This window comes from Ceraceosorus guamensis, assembly GCF_003144195.1.
Source record: "Ceraceosorus guamensis strain MCA 4658 unplaced genomic scaffold IE81scaffold_76, whole genome shotgun sequence".
Classification (NCBI taxonomy): domain Eukaryota; kingdom Fungi; phylum Basidiomycota; class Exobasidiomycetes; order Ceraceosorales; family Ceraceosoraceae; genus Ceraceosorus; species Ceraceosorus guamensis.
This window is the reverse complement of record NW_020290071.1, coordinates 31454-52623: the sequence shown is the minus strand read 5'-3', so window position 1 is coordinate 52623 and position 21170 is coordinate 31454. Positions and strand designations below refer to the sequence as shown.

General features: G+C 56.2%; 7 protein-coding genes across 7 annotated transcripts; 4 read left to right on the top strand and 3 right to left on the bottom strand.

The window, feature by feature from the left end:
* Positions 1-759: 759 nt before the first annotated feature.
* Positions 760-4908, top strand: IE81DRAFT_335342 (RNB-domain-containing protein; the record flags this gene model as incomplete). The annotated part of the gene is made up of 2 exons (XM_025515444.1): positions 760-1314; positions 1375-4908. The coding sequence occupies 2 exons, from the start codon at positions 760-762 to the stop codon at positions 4906-4908; spliced, it is 4089 nt and encodes a 1362-aa protein (XP_025367359.1).
* A 285-nt stretch (positions 4909-5193) lies between these two features.
* IE81DRAFT_325813 (Rho GTPase activation protein) lies at positions 5194-7920 on the bottom strand. Its single transcript, XM_025514630.1, has 7 exons — positions 7410-7920; positions 7291-7342; positions 7062-7217; positions 6751-6917; positions 6460-6661; positions 6289-6392; positions 5194-6215 (listed from the first exon to the last, which is right to left on the bottom strand). The coding sequence occupies exons 1-7, from the start codon at positions 7464-7466 to the stop codon at positions 5475-5477; spliced, it is 1479 nt and encodes a 492-aa protein (XP_025367358.1). The 5' UTR covers positions 7467-7920; the 3' UTR covers positions 5194-5474.
* Positions 7921-9394: 1474 nt separating this feature from the next.
* IE81DRAFT_293781 (hypothetical protein) lies at positions 9395-10488 on the top strand (the record flags this gene model as incomplete). Its single annotated transcript, XM_025512019.1, has 5 exons — positions 9395-9473; positions 9543-9932; positions 10033-10174; positions 10252-10324; positions 10408-10488. 5 exons carry the CDS (start codon positions 9395-9397, stop codon positions 10486-10488), a joined length of 765 nt encoding a protein of 254 aa, XP_025367357.1.
* Positions 10208-11871, bottom strand: IE81DRAFT_368487 (hypothetical protein). The gene is made up of 3 exons (XM_025517158.1): positions 11321-11871; positions 11074-11247; positions 10208-11006 (listed from the first exon to the last, which is right to left on the bottom strand). The coding sequence occupies exons 1-3, from the start codon at positions 11768-11770 to the stop codon at positions 10563-10565; spliced, it is 1068 nt and encodes a 355-aa protein (XP_025367356.1). The 5' UTR covers positions 11771-11871; the 3' UTR covers positions 10208-10562.
* A 227-nt stretch (positions 11872-12098) lies between these two features.
* Positions 12099-14089, top strand: IE81DRAFT_368486 (DNA glycosylase). Its single transcript, XM_025517157.1, has 3 exons — positions 12099-12676; positions 12755-12825; positions 12894-14089. The coding sequence occupies exons 1-3, from the start codon at positions 12259-12261 to the stop codon at positions 13635-13637; spliced, it is 1233 nt and encodes a 410-aa protein (XP_025367355.1). The 5' UTR covers positions 12099-12258; the 3' UTR covers positions 13638-14089.
* A 1625-nt stretch (positions 14090-15714) lies between these two features.
* Positions 15715-18002, top strand: IE81DRAFT_236229 (hypothetical protein). The gene is made up of 3 exons (XM_025511176.1): positions 15715-15917; positions 16128-16196; positions 16268-18002. Exons 2-3 carry the CDS (start codon positions 16162-16164, stop codon positions 17748-17750), a joined length of 1518 nt encoding a protein of 505 aa, XP_025367354.1. The 5' UTR covers positions 15715-15917; positions 16128-16161; the 3' UTR covers positions 17751-18002.
* A 455-nt stretch (positions 18003-18457) lies between these two features.
* IE81DRAFT_368484 (SIS domain-containing protein) lies at positions 18458-20495 on the bottom strand. Its single transcript, XM_025517156.1, has 2 exons — positions 19443-20495; positions 18458-19343 (listed from the first exon to the last, which is right to left on the bottom strand). The coding sequence occupies exons 1-2, from the start codon at positions 20212-20214 to the stop codon at positions 18655-18657; spliced, it is 1461 nt and encodes a 486-aa protein (XP_025367353.1). The 5' UTR covers positions 20215-20495; the 3' UTR covers positions 18458-18654.
* Positions 20496-21170: the final 675 nt, after the last annotated feature.

Below are 21170 nucleotides of genomic sequence, written 5' to 3'. Positions count from 1 at the left end.
CCTCTACCACCTCTTGACCATCGAGAGCAGCAAGCTCATCCGGTCATACGCTTTGCGTCACGTAGCCTACCTATCTCACACGTACGCATCAGGGCGCCCGGACGGTGCAACGACATTCCTTCGTGTTCACACTCACTTCACATTCGATTCGAGCTTCCTTTAGGCCCCTGTCTTCATTCATCGTGCTCACGCCAGAAAAGATCCAGATCTACTCAAGTCACGTCTAAGTAGTGCAATATGGCTGACTCGAAAGCTCCTGCAGACAGGAAACCTCCCAGCGAGGGCGCTGCGGGCGGTGGCGGAACGCGCGGGGGGCACAGAAGACCTGGCTCACAAGGTGGCGGTCGCGGAGGCGCTTCAAACACCGGCCTCAACAGTAGTACCAATGGCGCTTCTCACGCTGGCACAAATGCCCCTCGTCGGGGTGGTTCTGGCGGTCGCGGTGGAGCCCCGGGTGGAGGCGGAGCTCAGAGAGGTGGTGGTGCACACAGGTCTCAACAAGGGCGACGTGATGGGCTACCTGGCAACGGCCAGCTGCAAAGCTCGTCCGATCCGAGCCTTGCGATGAATAACCTTCAGCATCTTATCGAGGTGAGCAGTCGCCACGTCATTGCTTTTCTCTCAGCAAGAGTACAGCTGACCATGTCTTCTGAATCGGCACTTCAGGACATGAAGGCCAGCTCAGCGCCCAATGCCGCAGCTGTCCCTGCTGCTGGAGCCACTGCCGGCGAGGCGGATGCGCAGGCTCAGCTCGCCTCGATGGGTGCTCGTCTGGCCCAACAAGAAGAGCAGCTACAAGCCCAACTCGCTGCTCAGCTCGGCCGCTCAAATGAGTCAAAACCGTTTAGTCGTGGTGGTCCCTTGCCATCCTTAGGCGAAGATGTCGAGGCGCCTTCGCCTCCCAGCTTGCCGTTCAATCCGTCTCATCATCGCCAGGGCGGACCGCGCTTTGCCGGCAACGTAGCGTTCCAGAGCGCTCTTGCACGCCACGGAGGGGACCAGACCAGTAATGCGCACTCCAGACAATTAAGCCTCCAAGCTCGCTTCGCCGAGATGGGCATGGGCAGCGGAAACTATGATGCGGAGGACGCAACTGATGATGGCAGCTCAATCGCTGACTACATGGGCGGAGGGGCTTTTGATCCTACGCGGCACCACGATAATGGGCATCGCAGAACCGGCAGCGAGATGCCGCTCAGCACTGCAGCTCGATCAGGCCACTTGCAAAGCGCAAGCTTTGGTGGCGGCAGTCCAACCGGAGCTCCTGGTGGAGGTCTGCTCGCAGAACAGCTGGCATTGCAGCAACAGATCGAGGTGAGCCATACGCCCGCATATATCGCAAGCAGCACTCCTGACCGTAATGTCGCTTCACAGATGCTGCAATTGCAGCAGCAGGCGCTCCTGCAGCAACAAGTCCATTTCAATCCATCCAGCGCTCTAGGCGGCCAACCAACTTCTCCGATGGGACCGGCATCAGGTGCTCGAGGCGGTCAACATAGGCGCATCCAGAGCCACGCCCCGCAGACTGGTCCGATGGGAAGTTTTTCGACAGGCAACACCTTCGGCCTCAGTGGCGGATTCAACCCTCAGCCTCATCAACAACTTCAGCAACAGGGCGGTGGTAATGTGCCTAGAGGCCACGGTCGCAGACACTCGGTCAACATCGTGAACAAGAATGCTCAAGCTGCCCAAAGTCAACAGCAGCAGTTAGGCGGTTCTGTCGATGTGCCAGCACCGACGATGAACGCAACGATGGACTTTTCATTCCCTCCTCAACAGCAAGCGCAGCAAAGCATGCCTCAACCCTCTCCATACCAGCCTTCCACGCGGACTGGCCACTTCAGTCATCCCTCAGTTCAGTTGGCGTCAACTCTCTCTCCTGAGTATCTGATGGCCGGCGGTGGCTTGCTCAATCTGGGTAGCCTCGGGGGAGGCAACAACATGACGGATCTTGCAGATGGATTCGCTGGACAGGGCGGTGGCGCTAGTGGTCGAGGCGGTCATGGTCGCACGGGGAGCGCAAGTTGGCGCATCAATGGCCCTGCGCCGGGCGCCGGTCAGGTCATGGACCTGTCCGCTGCACAAGCTCAGCTGGCCTCTTTACATCAATTTAGGGCACAATCAGGTGCCACCGGTGGCGGAGCACATAACCGCAACACCTCTTTCGGCGGCGGCTTCAACCCGGCCATGCTGCCTGGCTTCGCTGGCGGTCAATTTGGTTATGTGCCAGGGATGCCACCTCAGCCACAGGGAGGCAACGCGGCCTCGCAGCGCAAGGCACTTTTCGGTTCGTACCTGCCTCAAGCATCTCTGCCGCCTCTGCTCGCTGCAGGCAAGCTCGTAGTCGGCATTCTGCGTGTGAATAAGCGCAACAGGTCGGACGCCTGGGTAACTACCGAGGTGCTCGACTCGGATATCTTCATCTCCGGCTCCAAGGATCGGAACCGTGCACTCGAGGGCGATCTCGTCGCCGTCGAATTGCTGGATCCAAACGAGGTGTGGAGCATCAAGAAGGACAAGGAAGACAAGAAGAAGCGCAAGGAAGAACAAGGCAATGTCGTTGCGCGCAAGCCAGACAAGGCCAAAGACGATCTCGAAGTCGAGGGTGCCCAGCTCAAGCTCATTGACGACGAAGAAGAGAATGATCAGAGTCCACCGGCTCTGGCTGGTCACGTTGTTGCCATCGTAGAGCGAACGCCTGGACAGCTTTTCAGTGGCACGCTTGGTCTCTTGCGACCCTCCTCCGCTGCGACGAAGGAGAAGCAACAAGCCGAACGAGCCTTGCGAGAGGGTGGCGATGGCACTCAAGGTCAAGAGCCGCAGGCGAGGCCTAAGATCGTCTGGTTCCGACCCACAGACAAGCGCGTGCCACTGATCGCCATTCCAGCTGACCAAGCTCCGGCAGATTTCTGGGAAGAAGGAGGTCAGGAAAGCTACAACAATCGTCTCTTTGTCGCTTGCATCAAGCGCTGGCCTATCACGTCTCTCCATCCCTTTGGCACGCTTGTCGAAGAGCTTGGAGTCATCGGCAACACGGAAGCCGAGACACAGGCGTTGCTCAAGGACTGCTTGAGCTCTGCAACCGAAGACTTTGGCGAAAATGCCCTCAAATGCTTGCCGCCGCTGCCCTGGTCAATTCCCGAACGCGAACACGATGTGCGCAGAGACTTCCGTTCCACAAGAGTCTTCACGATCGATCCCGCCACCGCCAAGGACCTTGATGACGCCCTCAGCATCACCAGGCTTGAAGGTGGCCTGTTCGAAGTGGGTGTGCACATTGCGGATGTTTCACACTTTGTCAAGATTGGCAGTGCTCTCGACCGCGACGCTCGCAAGCGTGCGACCTCAGTATATCTGGTTCAAAGAGCCATTCCAATGCTTCCTCCGACCCTGAGCGAAGAGCTCTGCTCCCTGGTGCCAAATGTCGAGCGATTGACCTTTAGCGCCGTTTTCACGATGAACAAAGACGCCCGGGTCATTGGCAGCTGGTTCGGCCGCACGATAATCAAGTCTTGCGCTAAGCTGGCTTACGGTGATGCTCAGCAGGTGATCGAAGGCGTGGATGCTAACGAAGCTATTCCACTCGAGAAAGTCGACGCCAACTCTTCACACTCGCAGACGGACATCGCAGGCGACATCCTTTTGTTGCATGAATTTGCCCAAAAAATGCGTGCTCGGCGCTTTGAGGGTGGCGCTTTGCGCATAGACAACACTCGGCTCAGCTTCCGCCTCGATGATCTTGGTCAGCCCACCGACGCGATCCCGCACAAACTCGCAGACGCGAATCGCGTTGTTGAAGAGTTCATGCTGTTGGCGAATACGTCCGTGGCGCAACAAATCGCAGCTGGCTTGCCCGATGTCGCCCTTCTGCGCCGTCACGAGCGTCCCATCCTTCGACGGTTGGAAGGCTTCAAGGCTCGCGCTGCCCAAATGGGATTCGACGTTGATATTTCGAGCGCCGGTGCGCTTTACAAGAGCTTGTCCTCAATCAAAGATGTGGGTCAAAGAGCGGCCCTCGAGACGCTTGCCACAAAGTCCATGCAGAAGGCCAAGTACTTCTCCACCGGCATGGTCGACATTGCCAAGTACGCGCACTTTGCGCTCAATGTGCCAGTCTACACGCACTTCACAAGTCCTATTCGTCGATACGCAGACGTGATGGTCCATCGACAGCTCGAAGCCGTCCTGCAAGGCACCGACAAGTTCCCGGTGGATCGTGAAGGTATGGCCAAGATCGCGCAGCAATGCAACGTCAAACGTGACGCTGCAAAACTTGCACAGGAGCAGTCTGCCCACTTGTTCTTGTGCTTGCTCATCCACGACCTTACTGTACGCTATGGTCCAGTCGTACGGCAGGCCACAGTCATCGGAGTGCTCGACGCCGCTTTCGATGTGGTGGTCCCCGAATTTGGTCTCGAGAAGCGCGTGCATACGGATGCGATCCCGCTCGAGCACTACCAGTACGACGAGCACACGAATAGTCTTTCACTCTACTGGAAGCAGGATATCGACGTCCTCTCATATCTGGCTGAGACGGGCGACGATGTCCATGTGCAAGGCCTGCGCCGTCTCGAATTGGCAAGGGCAATGGAAATGACTTCTCAGAGTCACACGGACGAAGCGGCGCTGTTCGATGACGAGGACGACGAAGTGTTGGCAGAAGCAAAGCGCAAAGTCTTCAGCGGCGAAGACGCGAAGGGAAGCACTCAACGCATGCGCTCTTTCCAGAAGCAAGAGCTCACATTCGACAATACTACTGTGACCAACGGTCACCACATCATGACGGTGAAGAGCCTTGCCACGCTCCCCGTCATCATCACCGCCGACATCACGAGATCGCCGCCTGTCCTCAAGGTGTTCTCTGTCAACCCTTGGGCGCAATCGAGTGCTCGCACGCCTGCTGCCTGACGAAACGAGAGCGATGACTGCTGTTCTTTGGATGTGTAGATCTCAAGCTCCTGAGTCGCCAGTGCACTCCGATCCTCATGGTGGCCAAAATGCCCGATGCCCCGCTTACGAGTCGCCAAGAATCAGGTCTCCTCACGTTTGTTCTTTCCATGCAACGATAATCACGAATGAAATGGTTGATCTGATCTGATGTGATCTGATCTTGTCTCCACATGTCTGAGGTGTCACTTCTATCATCGTACCATTTCGATCCTGTGCGGTGCACAATTTGCCGCGCACGAGAGCCACAAGTAGACGGGTATCATTTATGCCGCTCATGTGTAGAATAAAGACGCATGAGGCGAAAAGACCGATGCAGACCGATGAAGCGAGCCAAAGTAGAGGTCAATGGAGAATCAGACACGAAAGAAGGTGGGCGCACCGATGTTCAGTGCGTGTGTAATGGTGGGTGATAGGGGAGGGGCTTCCTTAACTCGATGACGTGGTGGAAATGGAGTGACGATGCAAGATCTAATAAACGGTGGGAGACTGCAGAGGAGCTTCGAAAGACCGGGTCGAGCATGACTTTAGCCCCTCGAGGGCGAAGCGGGTGTATTCTGGCTACTTGCGCTGGTCGATCTCAAAAACTTTGAGGGCGGAGGGGTGGGCAAGCCGCCAATGTTGCTTTCTGCACTGGCAGCGGGCGGAGCTGTAGCAGAGGCCGCTCCCGCAGGTGGATTGTCGCTACTCAGGCCTACCGGAGGGGTCATGGGAGGTAAGGGTTGCACACCTAACGAAGGACTTGCAGCTGCGCTCGGGCTCGGGCTTCCTGCCTCCGAACTTTTCCTTCGCATGTGACTTCTTGGACTTCGAGTTTCTTTGCTTGCTGCAGCAGAAGTCTCACCGGAGGCGTCTTTCTCCTTGGAAGGGTCCTTCCTCGAGGGTCTCCTGCTAGGGGTCGTCTTTGACCTCTTGACGGTTGCCCCGCTAGGTGTGCCGCCCCCTAATGCCACTGGTGCATTGCTCTGTCCTCCAATATCTTCTTCCTCCACCTGATCTTTCCGCATGTTGGGGCTCAATCTGCCTGCTCCTCGAATCCCAGCAAAAAGACCCTTCCGACGCGCCGGTGAAGGAGTCGCCTGACTTGCCGCTCGCGCCATGGCTGCACCACCACCCTCATGCACCTCCAACTCTCCTAAATCCTCATCTGAGTCGGAGGGCAAATCCGTTGTTTCCTCCGTCGCTGGCTGCGAGACCGAAGTGAGCTCGGCAGGTGCTACGTTTGCAGGTGGTGGCGGACCGATGGACAAGACAAAGTGATCTTGATGCTACCATCGGGGGACGAGTCGAGATGAGTCAGGCGATGCGAGCACGCGCCTTTGCCATTCAAGCGATCCTCACCTCGATCAGGAACTCCAAAACCTGTACGGCCACCTTGTGCTCGTCTGGCGACTGCAAGTGCGAAGGATGCGAAAACATGCCGGGCTGAAAGATGACAGCCAAATCTGCGCATGATGCTCCGGGTCAATGGGTGCAGGTCCCACGCGGTATTCAGGGCCCGGCGCTACTCACTGCTGGCGGGCATCAGATTGACTTCTGACTTCCGAGCAAAGACGGCCAAGAGGTCCAAGACGTAGAGCAACAAGTACTGACTTGCCGGAGGACTGGAGTTGATGAGCAGCTTGTAGGTCTTAATAGCTGCGTCCACATCCAAAGGCTCTTTGAGCATCGGAGCTCTGAACTCGTTGTACAGATGCAAGGGAATGATGGGTTCCTAAGACCAGCAGAGAGATTACAGCCGAAGTGCCGTCGTGAGCCAGGTAAAGAGGACACAGTGATGATTGACCCTACCCCTAGACTCACAGGCATTTGGTTGAGATACCGCCGGAGCACAGAGGCTGCGTCGTGGACACTGTACTTCGACCAGTCCACATTTTTGCCATATCTAGGAGGCGTGTCGAATACTTCTTGCAGCTCGCGCATGCGCTTTTGAGAGCCAGCTATTCTGAATACACCCTCCACCTCAGTCGCTGCAAAAGACACACGCGAGTCAGCGCGCACTCGTTGGGAGGGTAGTGGCCATAACGACGATGGCGTACGTCTCAGGCCCATACTGCGTAGCCGGCCCCAGCTCAACCCGACGTGGCTTGTTGGCTGGCAACATGCAGACTCACCATTCTCTTTCAGGTATAAGCCCACCTTGGCAACTATGACAGGCACGTAACCCCAGACATACTGCTGCCCATCCTCTCCTGCCATACTGATCGCTACACTGGCATACTTTAAGCTCCTCCTCAAAGGCTGTCCAAACACTCCGGTTTCCGCTTGCACTGTTGTGATCGTTCGCACAAGCGGATGAGCGGGTGGACCGGAAGAGTTGAGAATGGTGAGACGAAGACGCACCTTTGGCTGTTTTGGCAGCGTTGGCCGTCTTGACTTTGGTGAATGCAGACCACTAAAGAGCGCGCGCAAAGCCTCAGTACTACCATGATAGCCGACCTGCCGCCCGCGCATTCACTCACCCATGCTCTCAAGCTCTTCGACTCGGGGCGCGTCTCGCCTACTGTGGCAGATGTCATTGCTGCGATTGCGCAGGGGCTAGACTCAGAGTGTGCAGCGCGACCCTTTCAGGGAAGGCCGGAGGTGACGATGCCCTCGGGACAAGCGGCTTCAAGGTCAATCGAATGGACACTTCTAAGATTGCGGTGTTCTTGTCGGAGTCCGTGAAATGTGACGCCTCTAGACTGCGTGGTGATTCTTGGTCTTGAGAGTCCAAATTGAGTGCGGATACTGACGAAGATGAGGTGAAGATGCCTCGCAAGCTGGAGATGCGTGACTATTGCTTGGGTGATGAGAAGTAGAAGCCTGCTAATCGTTGGACGCAGATCCAAGAATGCGCGGGTCAGTGCGTTCGTGGTCGCAAAATGGCAGCGATGATCGCCCAGTGAAGAGGAGCGAGCGGCGAGATCAATTAATGTCCAAGTGCCCTTTGCCTGATCCGTCTGCTATGATTGATGCGCTCTCAGATCGCCGTTCAGCGGCACTATACTACTTGCAGGCTGAATGCAGCGCGCTGCTGACTTGTGACTGCGATGCTGATGGTCTGCACCGCGCGCATCGTGACACGCGCCGCCCATCGAGCCTGTCGAGGCCAGGCAACATCAGACGCGCTCATTCAGCAGCCACTCGTCGCGTGTCGGAGCGCAACAGTATACACGCGCAGTCATCAGGCGGGGGACCTAAATTCAAGGCATACCGTCTCAGCCCCGCAGCTTATACACCACACATCTAGCGCACGCAGCAGGACTATATATGTACCCATCGGTATCCTTGGGTCGTCACATCGATCCAGTCGCGGCATTCAAAGTCGACTTACAATTCACGATGCTTCTGACTTGCGTACACCCTCGCTGCTCCCACCAGCTATAAAGGCGGTAACCGACCTAGAGCTTACACAAGTCCCGGCAGGGAGTCGTGAGTGGGCACGAGTGGCCTGGCTGCTGGGTGCTGGCTGGCTTGATGAGGCTGAAAAAGCGCGTGTATGAATTCGCGAATACGTGCACGGGAGCATCCAAAACGCATGCGTGCATGCCTGTTGCAGCGAGCTGATGCTGAAACAAGATGAAATCGTGAAACACAAATCGTGAATCAAGAATTTTGAATGGATCACAAGATGTGCGCCCACCACAGCAGTCACGAGTCTTGAGTCACGCACACTCTTGACTGGCAAGAGCATGACCAAGGCTCTGCTTTTGTCTGTCTGTCTGCTGTCTGCATATATGCAGCAAGCACGCATGCATGCACGCTCCTGCGCCATGAGACAGGCGGCGCGACCGCGAGTATTCAATTCAAGATTAAGCGGGCGCTGCTGCTGAAGGAGCACTGAGTGACTTGAATTTATGAATAGGCGAAGGATGCATCATCGGACGCCATGCATGCATGCATCCCTGCAGCGTCAACGTGCGCGTTCACCCCAGCACGCACATGGGCGGGGCCTTTAATTGAGTTGCCTGAATCAAGAATCACGGATGCGATGAGGTGCGGTGACTTATTTGGAAGACCGCCGCCGCCGCTCGAGAACGGAGCTGCAAGTCGTGAATCTATCTGGGATCTCTGTTCGCTCAGCACTCGCGACTCGTAGCTCGTAAATCTTGAATGCTTCCATCATTTGGCGGCCCGTGACTCCACGCTTTGAGAGCTTTACATGCAACGCCGCATCCACCGAGGGACAGAAGACGCCCTGTGGCACCAGACTTGCTGGTCTGCAGCATACACCAAGACCACAGAAACAAGCTCGAGCGCGCAAAAGTCTCTGATTGAGACGTTGCACGCAAGGCCCTGGCCTGATTCCGTCAGAGGGCAATCGTGCCCAGCTTGACTGTGAGACTTGCCTGCACTGGTTACGACAGGCGGCGGTACAGCTGCACAGCTTGCACGACCTCGACTGCCAAGCGTGCTCTGGGTCAGGATGGCAGTCGAGATCGGAGATCGTGACCTCGTCGGGGAGATGATCTCTGCTGCAGAGGACCTGGTGAAATCACACTTTGCCAAGCTCAGAGTGGATCCCTCGCATGATTGGCATCACGGTGAGAACTGAGCATTCATGCATACGTCGGGTCTTCCAGCTGAATCTCGCCACGCCCGGGTTGAACAAGTTCATCGAGTACGACAAATGTCCATTTGGCTTTCCCGATGTCCGTCCTTACCATCTCAACCGGACATGATCACACTGGAACTCGCAGCTCTTTTTCACGACATGGCGGATGCCAAGTACGACCCGACCGCCTCCGCTCGCACGCTATTGTCGCCCTTTCTCTCGCGGTATCCTCAAATTCTTGAAGAGGAGCAAGTCAACCTGATCATTCGGATAGTTGAGAATGTGAGCTGGAGCAAAGATCAAAAGCGCAGAGCAGAGCGACAGAAGCGCGAAGCTGCAGGCTTGGAAGAGACGGCAGAAGAAAGAGAAAGAACGAAGTGGGAGGAGAGCTGCTCTGAGCTTGCTTGTGTTTCGGATGCTGACCGACTGGACGCCATCGGAAGCATGGGTAAGTCGCTTGTAGCCATATCCATATCATATCTTGGTGACCTCCTTTTGCTCAGCATTTTTGGCGCGGTATCTATCCCATTCTGCACATGCATGTGCAGGGATTCTCAGAGTTGCGGCTTTCTCAGGCGCAAAGGATAGACCTCTTCACATACCACCTGCGAACCCAGCAGGGGATAGCGTGCCTCCAGCAGAACAAGGCGAAGGCTACAATTCTTCGGCCATTGCTCACTTTCACGACAAGTAAGTGCAAGAATCTACTCCGTGCTTTCGAGTGGACGGTATAATGGAATACTAACACATCACTGCTGTGACCTCAGACTACTGAAGCTCAGAGGCGAAAGATTGCGAACAGAGACTGCCAAGCAGGAAGCTGAGCGTAGACAGATGATGGTGAGCAGGTGACGTCCGCGGTCAGTCACAAGCACAGCTTGACTGACACCGACGCTTTGCACACATCGCTATCACCTTCTTAGATGAAGTCATTCCTGGACGAGCTGGATCTTGAATGGCAAATTGCGGATCAAGGTGCCCAGCTTGCTATACTCGAGGGATAATGTCCACTCTATCGCGTTGCTTGACCAGCGTCATTGCGATGTGCGCGCGGTACTGTAGCGCAAGCTCGAATGATCTATGGATGGCGCAGATCCGAAGCCGAATTTCTCTTAGCTTTCTTGGCTGCCTTCTTGTCACTTGCAGCTTCGAGAGCTGCGCCGGATAGTTTCGAGGCGTGGGATGGCTCTGCACTTTGATCCTTCCGCTTCTTAGACACTTTGGTGGCCGTTGTGGATATTCCTACCTCACCGCTGTCGATCTTCTTGACCCCGCCGTGCTCATCCCGCGAGGTTGCTTTCCTGGCGGCGGGACTTTTTGCCGCTGAAGCGTTCCCGAGAGTCGAAGAATTGGCCTCAGTATTCAATGCTGCCTGACTCTGTGGACCTGCTCTCGCTTTGCGCTTCTCTTCCTTTTTGGCTTTCTGCGCGGCTTTGTAAGCTCGCCTCCTCTCGCTCTTTGTCATTCCGTCCTTTTTCTTCGGTGATGCATCGCTTTTGATCGAGGTCTTTGAAGACGAAGGCTGCGTCCAATGGGGCGGAATCAGCGTCGTTCGGGCTGGTGGACGCTAGTGGATACTAGGGACTTACCTTGGCTTGCTTGTGCTTCTTCCGGCTTGCCTCTGCTCGCCGCGACGCCGCTGCAATTTCGGCAACGATGTGACGGGGATCTGCACCTCCCTCAGAAGGCGGCGCCGTCCTTTCCTTCTCCGACAAGTTCTCCCCAATATATGCCTCGAATTTGGCGAGTCGCTTTGCATGTGCCTGTACATGTTCAAACGTCAGAGTCATAAAGACTTACGGCAGCTGCGCGGACGTCACCTGCCCGGCTACCCACCTGGCTGGAAACGTGATCCTGCGTGTCCTTGTCGTTTTTTAGCTGCGCATCTGGACAAAGGACGCACGATCGAATTTGAAAGGTCTTCTTCAAGGGCGCATCGAACGCTACGTAGATCGTGCTTTCAAGCGCTTGAGGGATGGACATGGGTGCCTGCTCTAGGTCTAGCTCCTCCTCCTCCTCCTCATCTACCTCTTCATCATCGTCGTCTCGGCTGCTTTCCTCTTCATTCTGAGCTGTTTCGACAAACTCTGCACCATCTTCGGCCTCGTTTGCTGTATCATGGCCTGATTCATCATCTTCTGAATCATCTTCGGACTCGCTGTCGCTCTCATCTTCGTCATCTGAGAATCCCATCCTCGCTTCGGGCGGGAAGTCTTCTCCCACTGGGATACCAAGCTTCTCATCCCTCTCATTTGCCTTGGCTAGCTTTGCTATTCTCTTGAACATGACTGTTCCACTCGTGACGTTTGAGATTCAAGATGGGGCTTGATGTTTAGCTGCCGTTGATTCTAAGCCAGCGCGGTCGTGAATCTTGAATGAAGTGGATGTGGTGAGAATCGATGGGAAGCACATATGGTAAGTCGGTGCATGCTGCTCAAAAAATTCGTGGAGGCCGCCGTGCGCCTATAGACGCAACCGGAACTCCGCGCTTTTCCGGACAGCTAGGCCGACAAACATGCAGCGTGGCATACACGTCCGTTTGGAACCACATATCTGAGCTGTCATCGTGCCTGTATCTGGCTAGCGTGATATCGACGAATGTCTTCTCTCCACACATCCATCGTGAACCTACCTTGAGTATTGTCACTCCGCAAACAGGACCGCGCTTCACCTATCTTGACGTCTGTCAGCAACGAACGCCTAGGGTGCGGTGATCCAGAAGAGTTGCGGCCTTGACAACCACAGCGAACAGGCTTTCGACAAGTGGTCAGACAATGTCATCCTCTCCGCCGCCAGCTCGACTGCCGTCCAGCTTCATTGATGCTCATTTGTATCCATCAGCCAAGAGAGAGACTCGTGCATCCAGAGGCGCGGTCAAAGAGGAGCTCGAGGTCTGTATTCATGCCAGATACGACAGTCTGAGGAGGTCGACGCGCGCCAAGCAGTCGAGAATCAGGACCACTCCAGCGAGCGATGCCAGGTCCAAATTTGAAAAGGACGAAGCTGCCAATAATGTCCCGGAAGCCAACCCTCAAGCAGCAGCTACTATGCGAGGCCATAAGCGTATCAAATTGGAGCAAGGTGGAGGTGAGAATGACTCGGGGGACTCCTCTGGCCACGCCCAAGCGGAAGAAATCTCCATCCTTCCGGGTCTGCCCGATCATTTGGGCAGCCAGCCAGGAGACGTTGACAGTGAGTGCCGGAAGGAAGTCGGTGGGTGATGCACAACAAGTCTGAAACTACTTCTGTGCGTGTGATGCTGCCTCGCAGTCCTCATGTGCGGCATCAATCCTGGTCTGACCTCGAGTCGCGTGGGGCATCACTTTGCGCACTGCACCAACGTGAGTCACCGGACTCAGCTCAACTTCCAAACAGGCCGCTCATCATGTTGGCCATCACTGCCCAGCAGCACTTCTATCCAGCACTGTATCGATCTGGCCTTACACCAACGCGCGTTTCTCCGCAGGAAGATGCTTCGCTCCAATACCAATCTGCGCCCTATCCCAAGCTCGGTCTCACAAACCTCTGCGCTCGTCCGACAAGGGACGCCGGCCTACTCAAACCGGCGGACTACGCAGCAGGAGCTCCGATATTGGTACAGAAAGTGGCCCAGGTCAGACCTCGAATCGTCACATTCGTAGGCAAAGGCATCGCCGAGACTTTTCAGAAGGGCGTATTTGGCAGAGTAGCAAAGCAGACTACGAAAGCTCAATCCGAAGAAACGAAAAAGGCACCAAGCAAGCAGGAGGGCCAATCGGTGTCGAGCAAAGAAGAGGGACTTGCGACTGCTGAGCGGATGAGTGTCCGGGTGCCTACTTGCACGCCCCTCGCGAGGGATCACAATGGGCTCGGTCTACAGGACTACGTGATCGTGCCCGAGCTCAATGCGCACACAGCTCCTAAATTAGCCACGGCGGAAAATCCTGTGCTCTTCTGGTGCACACCTTCGACTTCCGGCAGAGTGACGACGCACGACTTAGCCGGGAAGGTGCATTGGTTCGAAGGGGTTCAGGTGCTAGATCAGCAACTGAGAGGTTTGGTGAAGGCGAGCGAATGGATGGATGTCGATGTGCGCGTAGTCAGGCCGCCCACGACGCCCCTCAAAGTCAAGGTCGAGCCGATCGTGAAGGACGAAGCGGCGCAGCTAGCCTGACGGAAGCATGCACACCACACTCGACGCCAGTCTATGGCCCTCTGTTTCTTCGCCTTTGGCTCATCAAGCCGAGCGCGGAGTAAATGGTCGGATCCCTGCTCGAGCGTCATCCTGCATCGTTGGCGCTGTCGCTCCGCACACCATACGATCGAGGCGAATGTCGATGGCGTACCCGAAATCGAGCACGAGCCTCACCGCCGTGGGCTCCAGCCAACGAATCCTGAGCTGAGACATCCATGAATCGTCATTTGGTCATGAAGCTGTCGTCAAGGACACGGTGATTCGTACCTCGGCGTGCGACCGTGTACTAAAGCTCCTCTCTTGCCCTCAAGCGGTAGTCCTCTCTTCGAGGGTAGTCCTCAAGAGTAGCCAGCTTCCAGAGGCAACTGGTGCGGCGGGGCCCTCCTGAAATTGAGACAACCTTCGCACGACGAGCAATTTGAATTCATGGGATTAGAAAAGTGTTGAAGTTAAGACGAAACGACCTGATGAATCTTTGAATGAGGACATTTGGGCTGCTGGTGTGACTCGCGGCAGGTTCATGCATCAGGATGCAACTTTGCGCGCTTTCAACGCTAGAGGTTCTCGCGGGACGCTTCGTGTGTAAATCTGCCCTTTGTGTACAATATGGAGACGCGTGAATAGACGACAAATAAAACGATTTAAGAGGAGAGAGCTGCGTGAACGTTTGCAATCAAGAATGACACGCCAGGTACCGTGGCAGTCACGAGTATCTGTCGTGATGAGAGGCTCGGCAGGAGGGATTGGGGCTGTGCGTCGCTGGGATGCTCCTGTCGAGCACCACCTACTGTGACTGCTGTTTACAGAACCCAATGCGCAACCAATCGGCACTCAGGAGAGCACACGTCAGACTGCCTGCTAGTGCTTGCTGTTCTGAGTGCAATGATGGGCAAGCACACGCGTTCTTGCCTGCGGCGGTAAGAATCGCGATTGTGATTATTTATGGCTACAGTACCTACCGGCATTATTTGTCCCAAATTTAAGTGGCCGCTGGTGCGTGATGGCTGCGTTGTCCGTCACGACGGCATCACACGCAAGAAGTGCAAGGGCATACATATATGCATCCAAGAGTGAGTGCGTGCTGTAGCGGTGGGTACATGTAAGAGGGAAAATGATGTGCACCGCGCAGCAGGGCACATCAAGTAATAGTCAGAGTCACAGTCACAAGTGAGCCGCGTGAGACGCAAGCAGAGTCAAGAGTGTACATGCATGCTACAGCTGGCGCCTGCCGTGTCTTTTCGCGCGCCTCCTTCTGCTTGCTCCATACATGCATGCAGCTGCTGATGCCTCCCCGCTCCCTGCTGTCGCGCGCTTCTCGATGCTGGAACGGGGAGATTTCAAAGTCAGCAAGCACAGCTCGTGCCGTAGGCCGTGAGTTTGCACCGGTACCGCACCGCACCGCATCGCATCGCACCGCACCGCACAACACACGCACTCACAGCACTGCATCAAAGAGCCGACCCAGATTAGCAGCAAGCAGCAGCAGCAGCAGCACCTCCTGTGCCTTTGCTGGGTTTCCAGCATCCTCCTCTTCTGCGAGCGCTGCTGCTTCTGACTGTTGATCGCGGAACCGCGAGGCTTGTACCCTGAATGTACACCATTCTCTCTCATTCACCACTCACGACTTGTCACACCAAGTGCTCCACTGATCACACGACCAGCAAGCTCGTCCCTACACCACCTCGAAACTTCAAGCACAACGAGTGTCCAGGTCGCTCGCTCCCCTTCCATCCCAGTCGTCGAGCTGGCCGCGTCGCAGGAACGATCGCCCCGAAAGCGTCCCGCTTCTCTCCTCATCAACCTCAGCAGCGTTCGTGATCGCCCGGCAGGGTCAATTTATTCGCTTGCACCTCGCTCCGCACCTGGAGCTTCATGTTGACGAAATAGCTGCCGATCTCTGGCGTGTTGTGAATCGACGCGAGGCGTATAGGCGAATAACTTTTAATTTCGGTATAATACAACACCACCCGGAATTCTACCGAGCAATTAACGACGCCTCTCACCGACCTCCGCACCTCTCGCGGCTGGATTAATCGACCCCACCCACCAGCGTTTTCGACTTACAAGGGAATAGAGGAGTGCAAGAAGCTTGAGCGGCTCACACAGACTTCTAAACCTCGATCACTGCCTCTTCAAAGCGCCTCGGTGCACATACCTTGTGTTTCAGCGCGGTCCTTCACTCGGTGGTCTGGTGACTAGGCAACTCTCATTTCGCGCCAGATCCCAGTGTCGAGCGGTCAGTCTGCACATCATTTCAAGGTGAGTAAGCTCGGTTGTCAGATCAGAAGGGGCCAGGATTGGACGTGCGCGTGATCCGAATGCCCGTGGAGCTCGGCACCTCCGGTAGCAGTGGGCCAAGATCTTCTCATATTCAGTGTCACACTTCACGCTTGTACTGCGGCGCACCACTGCCGTTCTGGGATAGCTAGTCGCGATCCAGTTGATTTGACCTTCGCTTTCTGCCCACAGCCGAGCTGCCACCTGCAACAACGGAGCTTGTACGATGTCTGCGACAACACCAGACGCCGCCACTTTGACGTGAGTGGGACAGCCTGTCTCCGTGCCAAACTCTTGGTTCGCTCACCTTGGCTTCCCTGACCCTGACATAGTCGAAGAGCATTCGGCGTCGCAACTAGCGGGAGGAAAGACAGCTCTGGGCTCAAGCCTTCGGAGGTCGTCACCGTGCTCGGGACCTTCGCGGTGGTCTTTCTGCTTTTGCTGGCCATTGGGTGGATGTGCAAGATCTTGAACAAGCCAAGCAAAGAAGCGCAGCCGTACTACGCCACGTCCGGGCTCTATCAACCAAGCGCTGCGGGCTATGGCGCCCGGCAACCAGGCTCCTCCGCGGCTACAAAGGCCCAGACCAACCTCGCATTGCCTACGCCTGGTCAAGAGTATGGTGCTAGAACAAGTTTACTGATGGCAGCTAGTCCGATGGGAGCAGGTGGGCAAGGATACGGCTCTCCTGGTGGCAGTGGAAGAGAGGACTACTTTTCGAATGGCCCATCGATGGCCAACCATGGCAGGAATGCATCAAGTTCTGCGCGAGGTGGGCATGCTCGTGGAGAGAGCTCCGGAGTGAGGCTACCAGGCCCTTCCGCGGTGGCTCGCCGACCGATGGGAGGTGCGAGCGGGCAACACCCGCCCTTGTCAAATGGAAGTGCACCTCCGGATGGTGGTGGTTTCAAGCCGGGTCAGGTCTTCAATCATTCGGCGTCAGCATACGGAATGCAAGGCCCAGGCGGCCCACAGCACCAAATGAGAGCGGCGCCTCGAGGACCTCCGCCAGCTTCAGACCAAAATAGAAGGAGATCACGATACGCCAGACAGGGCGTTGGGGCCATCGATTCCGTCGGGCCAGGGCAGATCAGGAAGAGCATGTACATGGGCAACGAGGGCGATGACCCTACAAGTCCCGGTAGGAATCGCGCGTCCAAAAGAATCAGCCGATACCCCAGCAATTTGGGCGAAGGTGGCGGCGGAAGCTTACGGAGAGTGGATAGCGTGGGCAGAGGGGACCACCGTCGAAGGAGTCAAGCTTACAATGCGAATCGCTCGCCGAGCATGTATGGCAACAACGGACTCAACGAGCGGGCTACCTTGCGCAGCGCTGCGGCCGATAATTTTGGCGCGGGTAGAGGGCCGAGCAGCGATCCACTAGGTGCTGATCGGTCGCAGTATCAAGCTAGCGGCATGCCTCAATCTGCGCCTGCGGGATTCAACGGTTTCACGCAGGGTCCGCCAGGTGCGACTTTGCAAGTGGGAGCACGAAGGCCCTCAGGCGGGAACAATGGGCAGCAACCAAACGGCTACTCGAACGGATACTCGAACGGCTACGACGGTGCTGGTCCCCGATCGACGAATCAGCCCACTTCCTTCCTGCAGACGGATCCTCGAGCTGGACCTCGAAGTCCTGGTCTCAAAGGTGGACCACCTCGACCTATGGGCCCACCGTCACCTGGCACCGCACCTCGATACCAGGGTCAGCCTGGCATGCCATTCGCCAGCACTCCTTCGCCGGGAATGGGAGGTGGATATGGAGGCAATATGATCAGCACGGGGGGCGGAGGTAGCAGTCGACACTTGCTCTAACAGCACAGAATGTATCTCAATAATCTTGAGCGCAGTGGGAAAGCTTCCGCCGCGGTGATACTGAATACCCAAGACTCGGACGTCTGAATCCATTCGGAACATCTTTTACCTCCCCGACGTCCTCTCTTGGACGGAACACCCTCGACTTCGCACTTTGCAGGCCCGGACGATTCTATTCGATCATCGATTGGCCATCTGTGTATTATTACGTGATCAGTCTTCAGCGATTCTAGAGAAGAGGACATCGAATCAACCCACGTCGAGTGCGGATCGCACTGCCGCCAAAACATCGCCTTTGGGTTTGCATGCTGAATGAGCCTGGGCCTGCTTCATTCTCGCCATCGACAAGACAGGCGCTCTTGCAATAATTGGGCTGCGTGACAGAATCGCCAGCTGACCGACTTGGTCTCAAGGGGCCGCGAGACAACCCTGCTGCCTGCTCGTCGGTCTCATGGATCCCCAATGGTTTGGTCAGCCAGTAGTGTGTCGACAATGCCAACACGTCTATAACCCGCTTGTTCGCCAAGGCACAAGTTTGGCACGTGTTCGAACACAATGACTCGGTTTTCCGCGATGACCATGCATGCACTTCAACAATGCAAGGTCCGCGAACGCGGACGCGGGGACGCAAACAGACGGGGGCAGGCATGGTGGAGCACGCTGCATGCCGAGCACATTCAGACACTCGTCAAAATAGGTCATCTTCTCCAAGGATGTATGCAATTCAAACTCGCAGAGTCGAAGATCTATGTGATGCGAAAGAGAACGAGTTCGGGGTGACCATGTGAAGGGTGAGGAAAGTGCTAGCGATATACAATAGCCAAGGAGAACGTCGTGAGGGTGGTGAATGAGAAGGGGTTTGGCCTGGCTCTGAAGGAGTGAGGCGGCGCCGTGCTTTGCTGTGCTAAGCGTGAACCAAGCGCGCACCCAGAGAACCGCCGGGATGATTTTGTTTGAAGCTCTGCACACCCAACCCACATGCTCGAGCGACACTCAGAACGAGCGAGTCTCCCATTGCCAGGGCGACTGTTGTGCTGGATGTCGGCGCGGGCACTAGTGCGTCGGCTTCTGCTGAAGTGTTGATGGGGCTTGTATTCGCGTCGTAAGAGCCATTTGGACAACATGAGCAGTGGGCGGAATCGGACCGCGCACGAGCAGTGGTGGCATGGCTTCCAGTGGTTTGCGAAGGGGATTCCGAAGCTGCTGTCGAATTTGTACCGGCTTCGACCATTGGACTAGCAGTCCTGCAGTCCACCCAAGCGCCGCGTGTGATCTTCGCCGCCTTGGCGAGGCTGCTCTCGTCCTTGCTGGTAAAGGCAACGATGGGGCAGCCTCTAGCCTGAGCATGAGGCAACAGGTTCAATAGTTCGGCAGACTCTCCGGAATGCGAAAGCGCGCAGAGAACGTCTGGCACAGGGGCCGGCGGCGCCCTGTGCTCTGCCATTCTTGCCCTTAGGAGTGGCGGCCTGGGTGCTTGTGGCCAATGACCGCTCAAGGTTCCCAAATCTCCGTGTAGAGCAGAGATGGGGCAAAGCCAGGCAGAGGAAAGTCCAAGAGAAAGTGAAGATGCATGCAGCTTGCGCGCGATGATGCCTGTGGTGATGAGTGCAGCTCAGTGTGTCAGTGAATGCCCATTACGGCACTCGAAGGGCTCGTGTGCCAATAGCCGGCCACAGCTCCTACAACACTCACCACTCTTGCCCACTCCTGTCCAGACAATCTTGCCTCCTCCAGCAACGCAGTGCACGATTGTTTTGATGGCTTTTTTGAATTCGCTTGGTTGAGTCTGGAGCCTCGAGGCAGCTTCCATCAGAGCCTTTGCCTCCGCTAAGAGAACACTTTGTGCGTGCTGCGTCGCGGCAGGAAGATCTATGCCCAGCTCATCCTCCGAGTTCTCGCCCTCCAGATCTGAATTTGAGGCGGACGAGAGCGGAGAAGACTCGTCTGGGGAGTTTGGCGATTCGTGGGTGGCATTGGCTCCTGCGTGATCGACCACGGAAGCAGCGTGGTATCTCGAGCTTGCAGCTGCTCCAACTTGAGCGTCCGACTTTGCATGGTGAGCAGCAGCAGGCGCGCGATGTCCGTGATGTCGAGGAGGAGCCAGCGTAGCGTGCTTGTTGCCAACGCCAAAGCACGAGGCTGAGTAGGCACTGGGAGGGGCTGTCGAAGGAGGTGTGATCTGACCATCTAAGTGGTCATCGAACCGACATTCGGCATCATCGTTCTCAATCGTGTCGTCCATGCCAAGATCGCGGCCAAATCGAGTGTCGACGTCGAAGAGGTCCAGGTCGGAAGACTTGAACATAGGGCTCGACCAGCCTGACGATGAAGCCGATTCATGCCGCGTTGCGCTGCCATCGGTGGACACGAGCCCAAGCCGAGAGCTGCTCGGTACAGGATAAGCGGTCGCTGACAACATGTCTGGTTGATGTGCGTGTGTATCGTGGCGGTGAAGCTGGGCCATGTTCTGGCAGTGATACAATAGCTCAGACTCGAGAGCGAGCGTGTTGAAATTGAGGTGAGGGGGAAGGGATTTGCGGGGACGACCACGCTGGCCGAAGATTTATACATACATCAGATGCTGCGCACGGATGGGGGACCCCAGCGTAGAGAATGATTACGACTGATGTAAGCTGGATGGGGCGACGACCGATCAGCTGACACGGCTACCATGTCTGATCGAACTCGATGCAAACAGAGTCGAAGATGGCTGAGCCGTGGGATTACTATTCCGGCACACGATCGTGAATGGCAAAGGAGATTATTCATCAGATTCCTCGGCTGCTGCAGCCCCCTCGATGTTCCAGGCAGAGTGCAAGCTTCGAAATCCGCTTACGCTTAGGAAAGCTTGCGTCTGCTGCTGCTTATTCTGCGTGAGAGCGTGCGATTCGGCTTGGGAGCACAACAGGCAAGGCGCCTGGAGCAGCAAGCTCGCGAATTGAACTCTTCCAAGAGATCGAGAGATGAGGCTTGCAGCTGATGCTTTGTGCAGCGCTGAACTGAATCCGATGGAGCTGCTGCTGCATGCCCGAAGAGGCGTCGTCACGAGTCCTGGAACGGACCGGACCCCTTCGGCTTCCGCTTCAAGGGTCCACATGCAGTACACCGTGAGTGTGAGCAAGGCAGAGATGAGACGCGGAGCTAAGCTTTCTATATGCACAGATTGCATAATGCCGCGCGAAGGGTGATCGATCGAGGGCATAAAACTCCCGAGCGAGCGAGCGAGCGCGTGCTCAGCAGAAGCGCGCGCACGGGCTTCGGACCGTTGTTCAGCACACGCGGCCCCCAAGGCGTGCATGCGATGAACCCCTCCACTCACAATTAACTCTTTGTTGCCCCCCCACGATGAGACGCCACGGGTCACCACCATTCAAGATTCATGGCGTCTGGTTGTTCCATCATCAATCCTCACACTAGACG

Excerpts from the sequence above, each read along its gene's own strand:
- IE81DRAFT_236229 (XM_025511176.1), top strand. The coding sequence starts at position 16,162 with ATGTCTGCGACAACACCAGACGCCGCCACTTTGAC. Across the intron at positions 16,197-16,267 it reads CCAGACGCCGCCACTTTGAC|TCGAAGAGCATTCGGCGTCG; the intron begins GTGAGTGGGACA and ends ACCCTGACATAG.
- IE81DRAFT_368486 (XM_025517157.1), top strand. The coding sequence starts at position 12,259 with ATGTCATCCTCTCCGCCGCCAGCTCGACTGCCGTCCAGCTTCATTGAT. Across the intron at positions 12,677-12,754 it reads CCAGCCAGGAGACGTTGACA|TCCTCATGTGCGGCATCAAT; the intron begins GTGAGTGCCGGA and ends GCTGCCTCGCAG. Across the intron at positions 12,826-12,893 it reads ACTTTGCGCACTGCACCAAC|CACTTCTATCCAGCACTGTA; the intron begins GTGAGTCACCGG and ends ACTGCCCAGCAG.
- IE81DRAFT_325813 (XM_025514630.1), bottom strand. The coding sequence starts at position 7,466 with ATGACATCTGCCACAGTAGGCGAGACGCGCCCCGAGTCGAAGAGCTTG. Across the intron at positions 7,343-7,409 it reads CGAAGAGCTTGAGAGCATGG|TGGTCTGCATTCACCAAAGT; the intron begins GTGAGTGAATGC and ends CGCGCTCTTTAG. Across the intron at positions 6,393-6,459 it reads CAATCTGATGCCCGCCAGCA|ATTTGGCTGTCATCTTTCAG; the intron begins GTGAGTAGCGCC and ends CATCATGCGCAG.
- IE81DRAFT_368487 (XM_025517158.1), bottom strand. The coding sequence starts at position 11,770 with ATGTTCAAGAGAATAGCAAAGCTAGCCAAGGCAAATGAGAGGGATGAG. Across the intron at positions 11,248-11,320 it reads AGGATCACGTTTCCAGCCAG|GCACATGCAAAGCGACTCGC; the intron begins GTGGGTAGCCGG and ends GAACATGTACAG. Across the intron at positions 11,007-11,073 it reads AGAAGCACAAGCAAGCCAAG|CCTTCGTCTTCAAAGACCTC; the intron begins GTAAGTCCCTAG and ends CATTGGACGCAG.
- IE81DRAFT_368484 (XM_025517156.1), bottom strand. The coding sequence starts at position 20,214 with ATGGCCCAGCTTCACCGCCACGATACACACGCACATCAACCAGACATG. Across the intron at positions 19,344-19,442 it reads GACAGGAGTGGGCAAGAGTG|GCATCATCGCGCGCAAGCTG; the intron begins GTGAGTGTTGTA and ends TCATCACCACAG.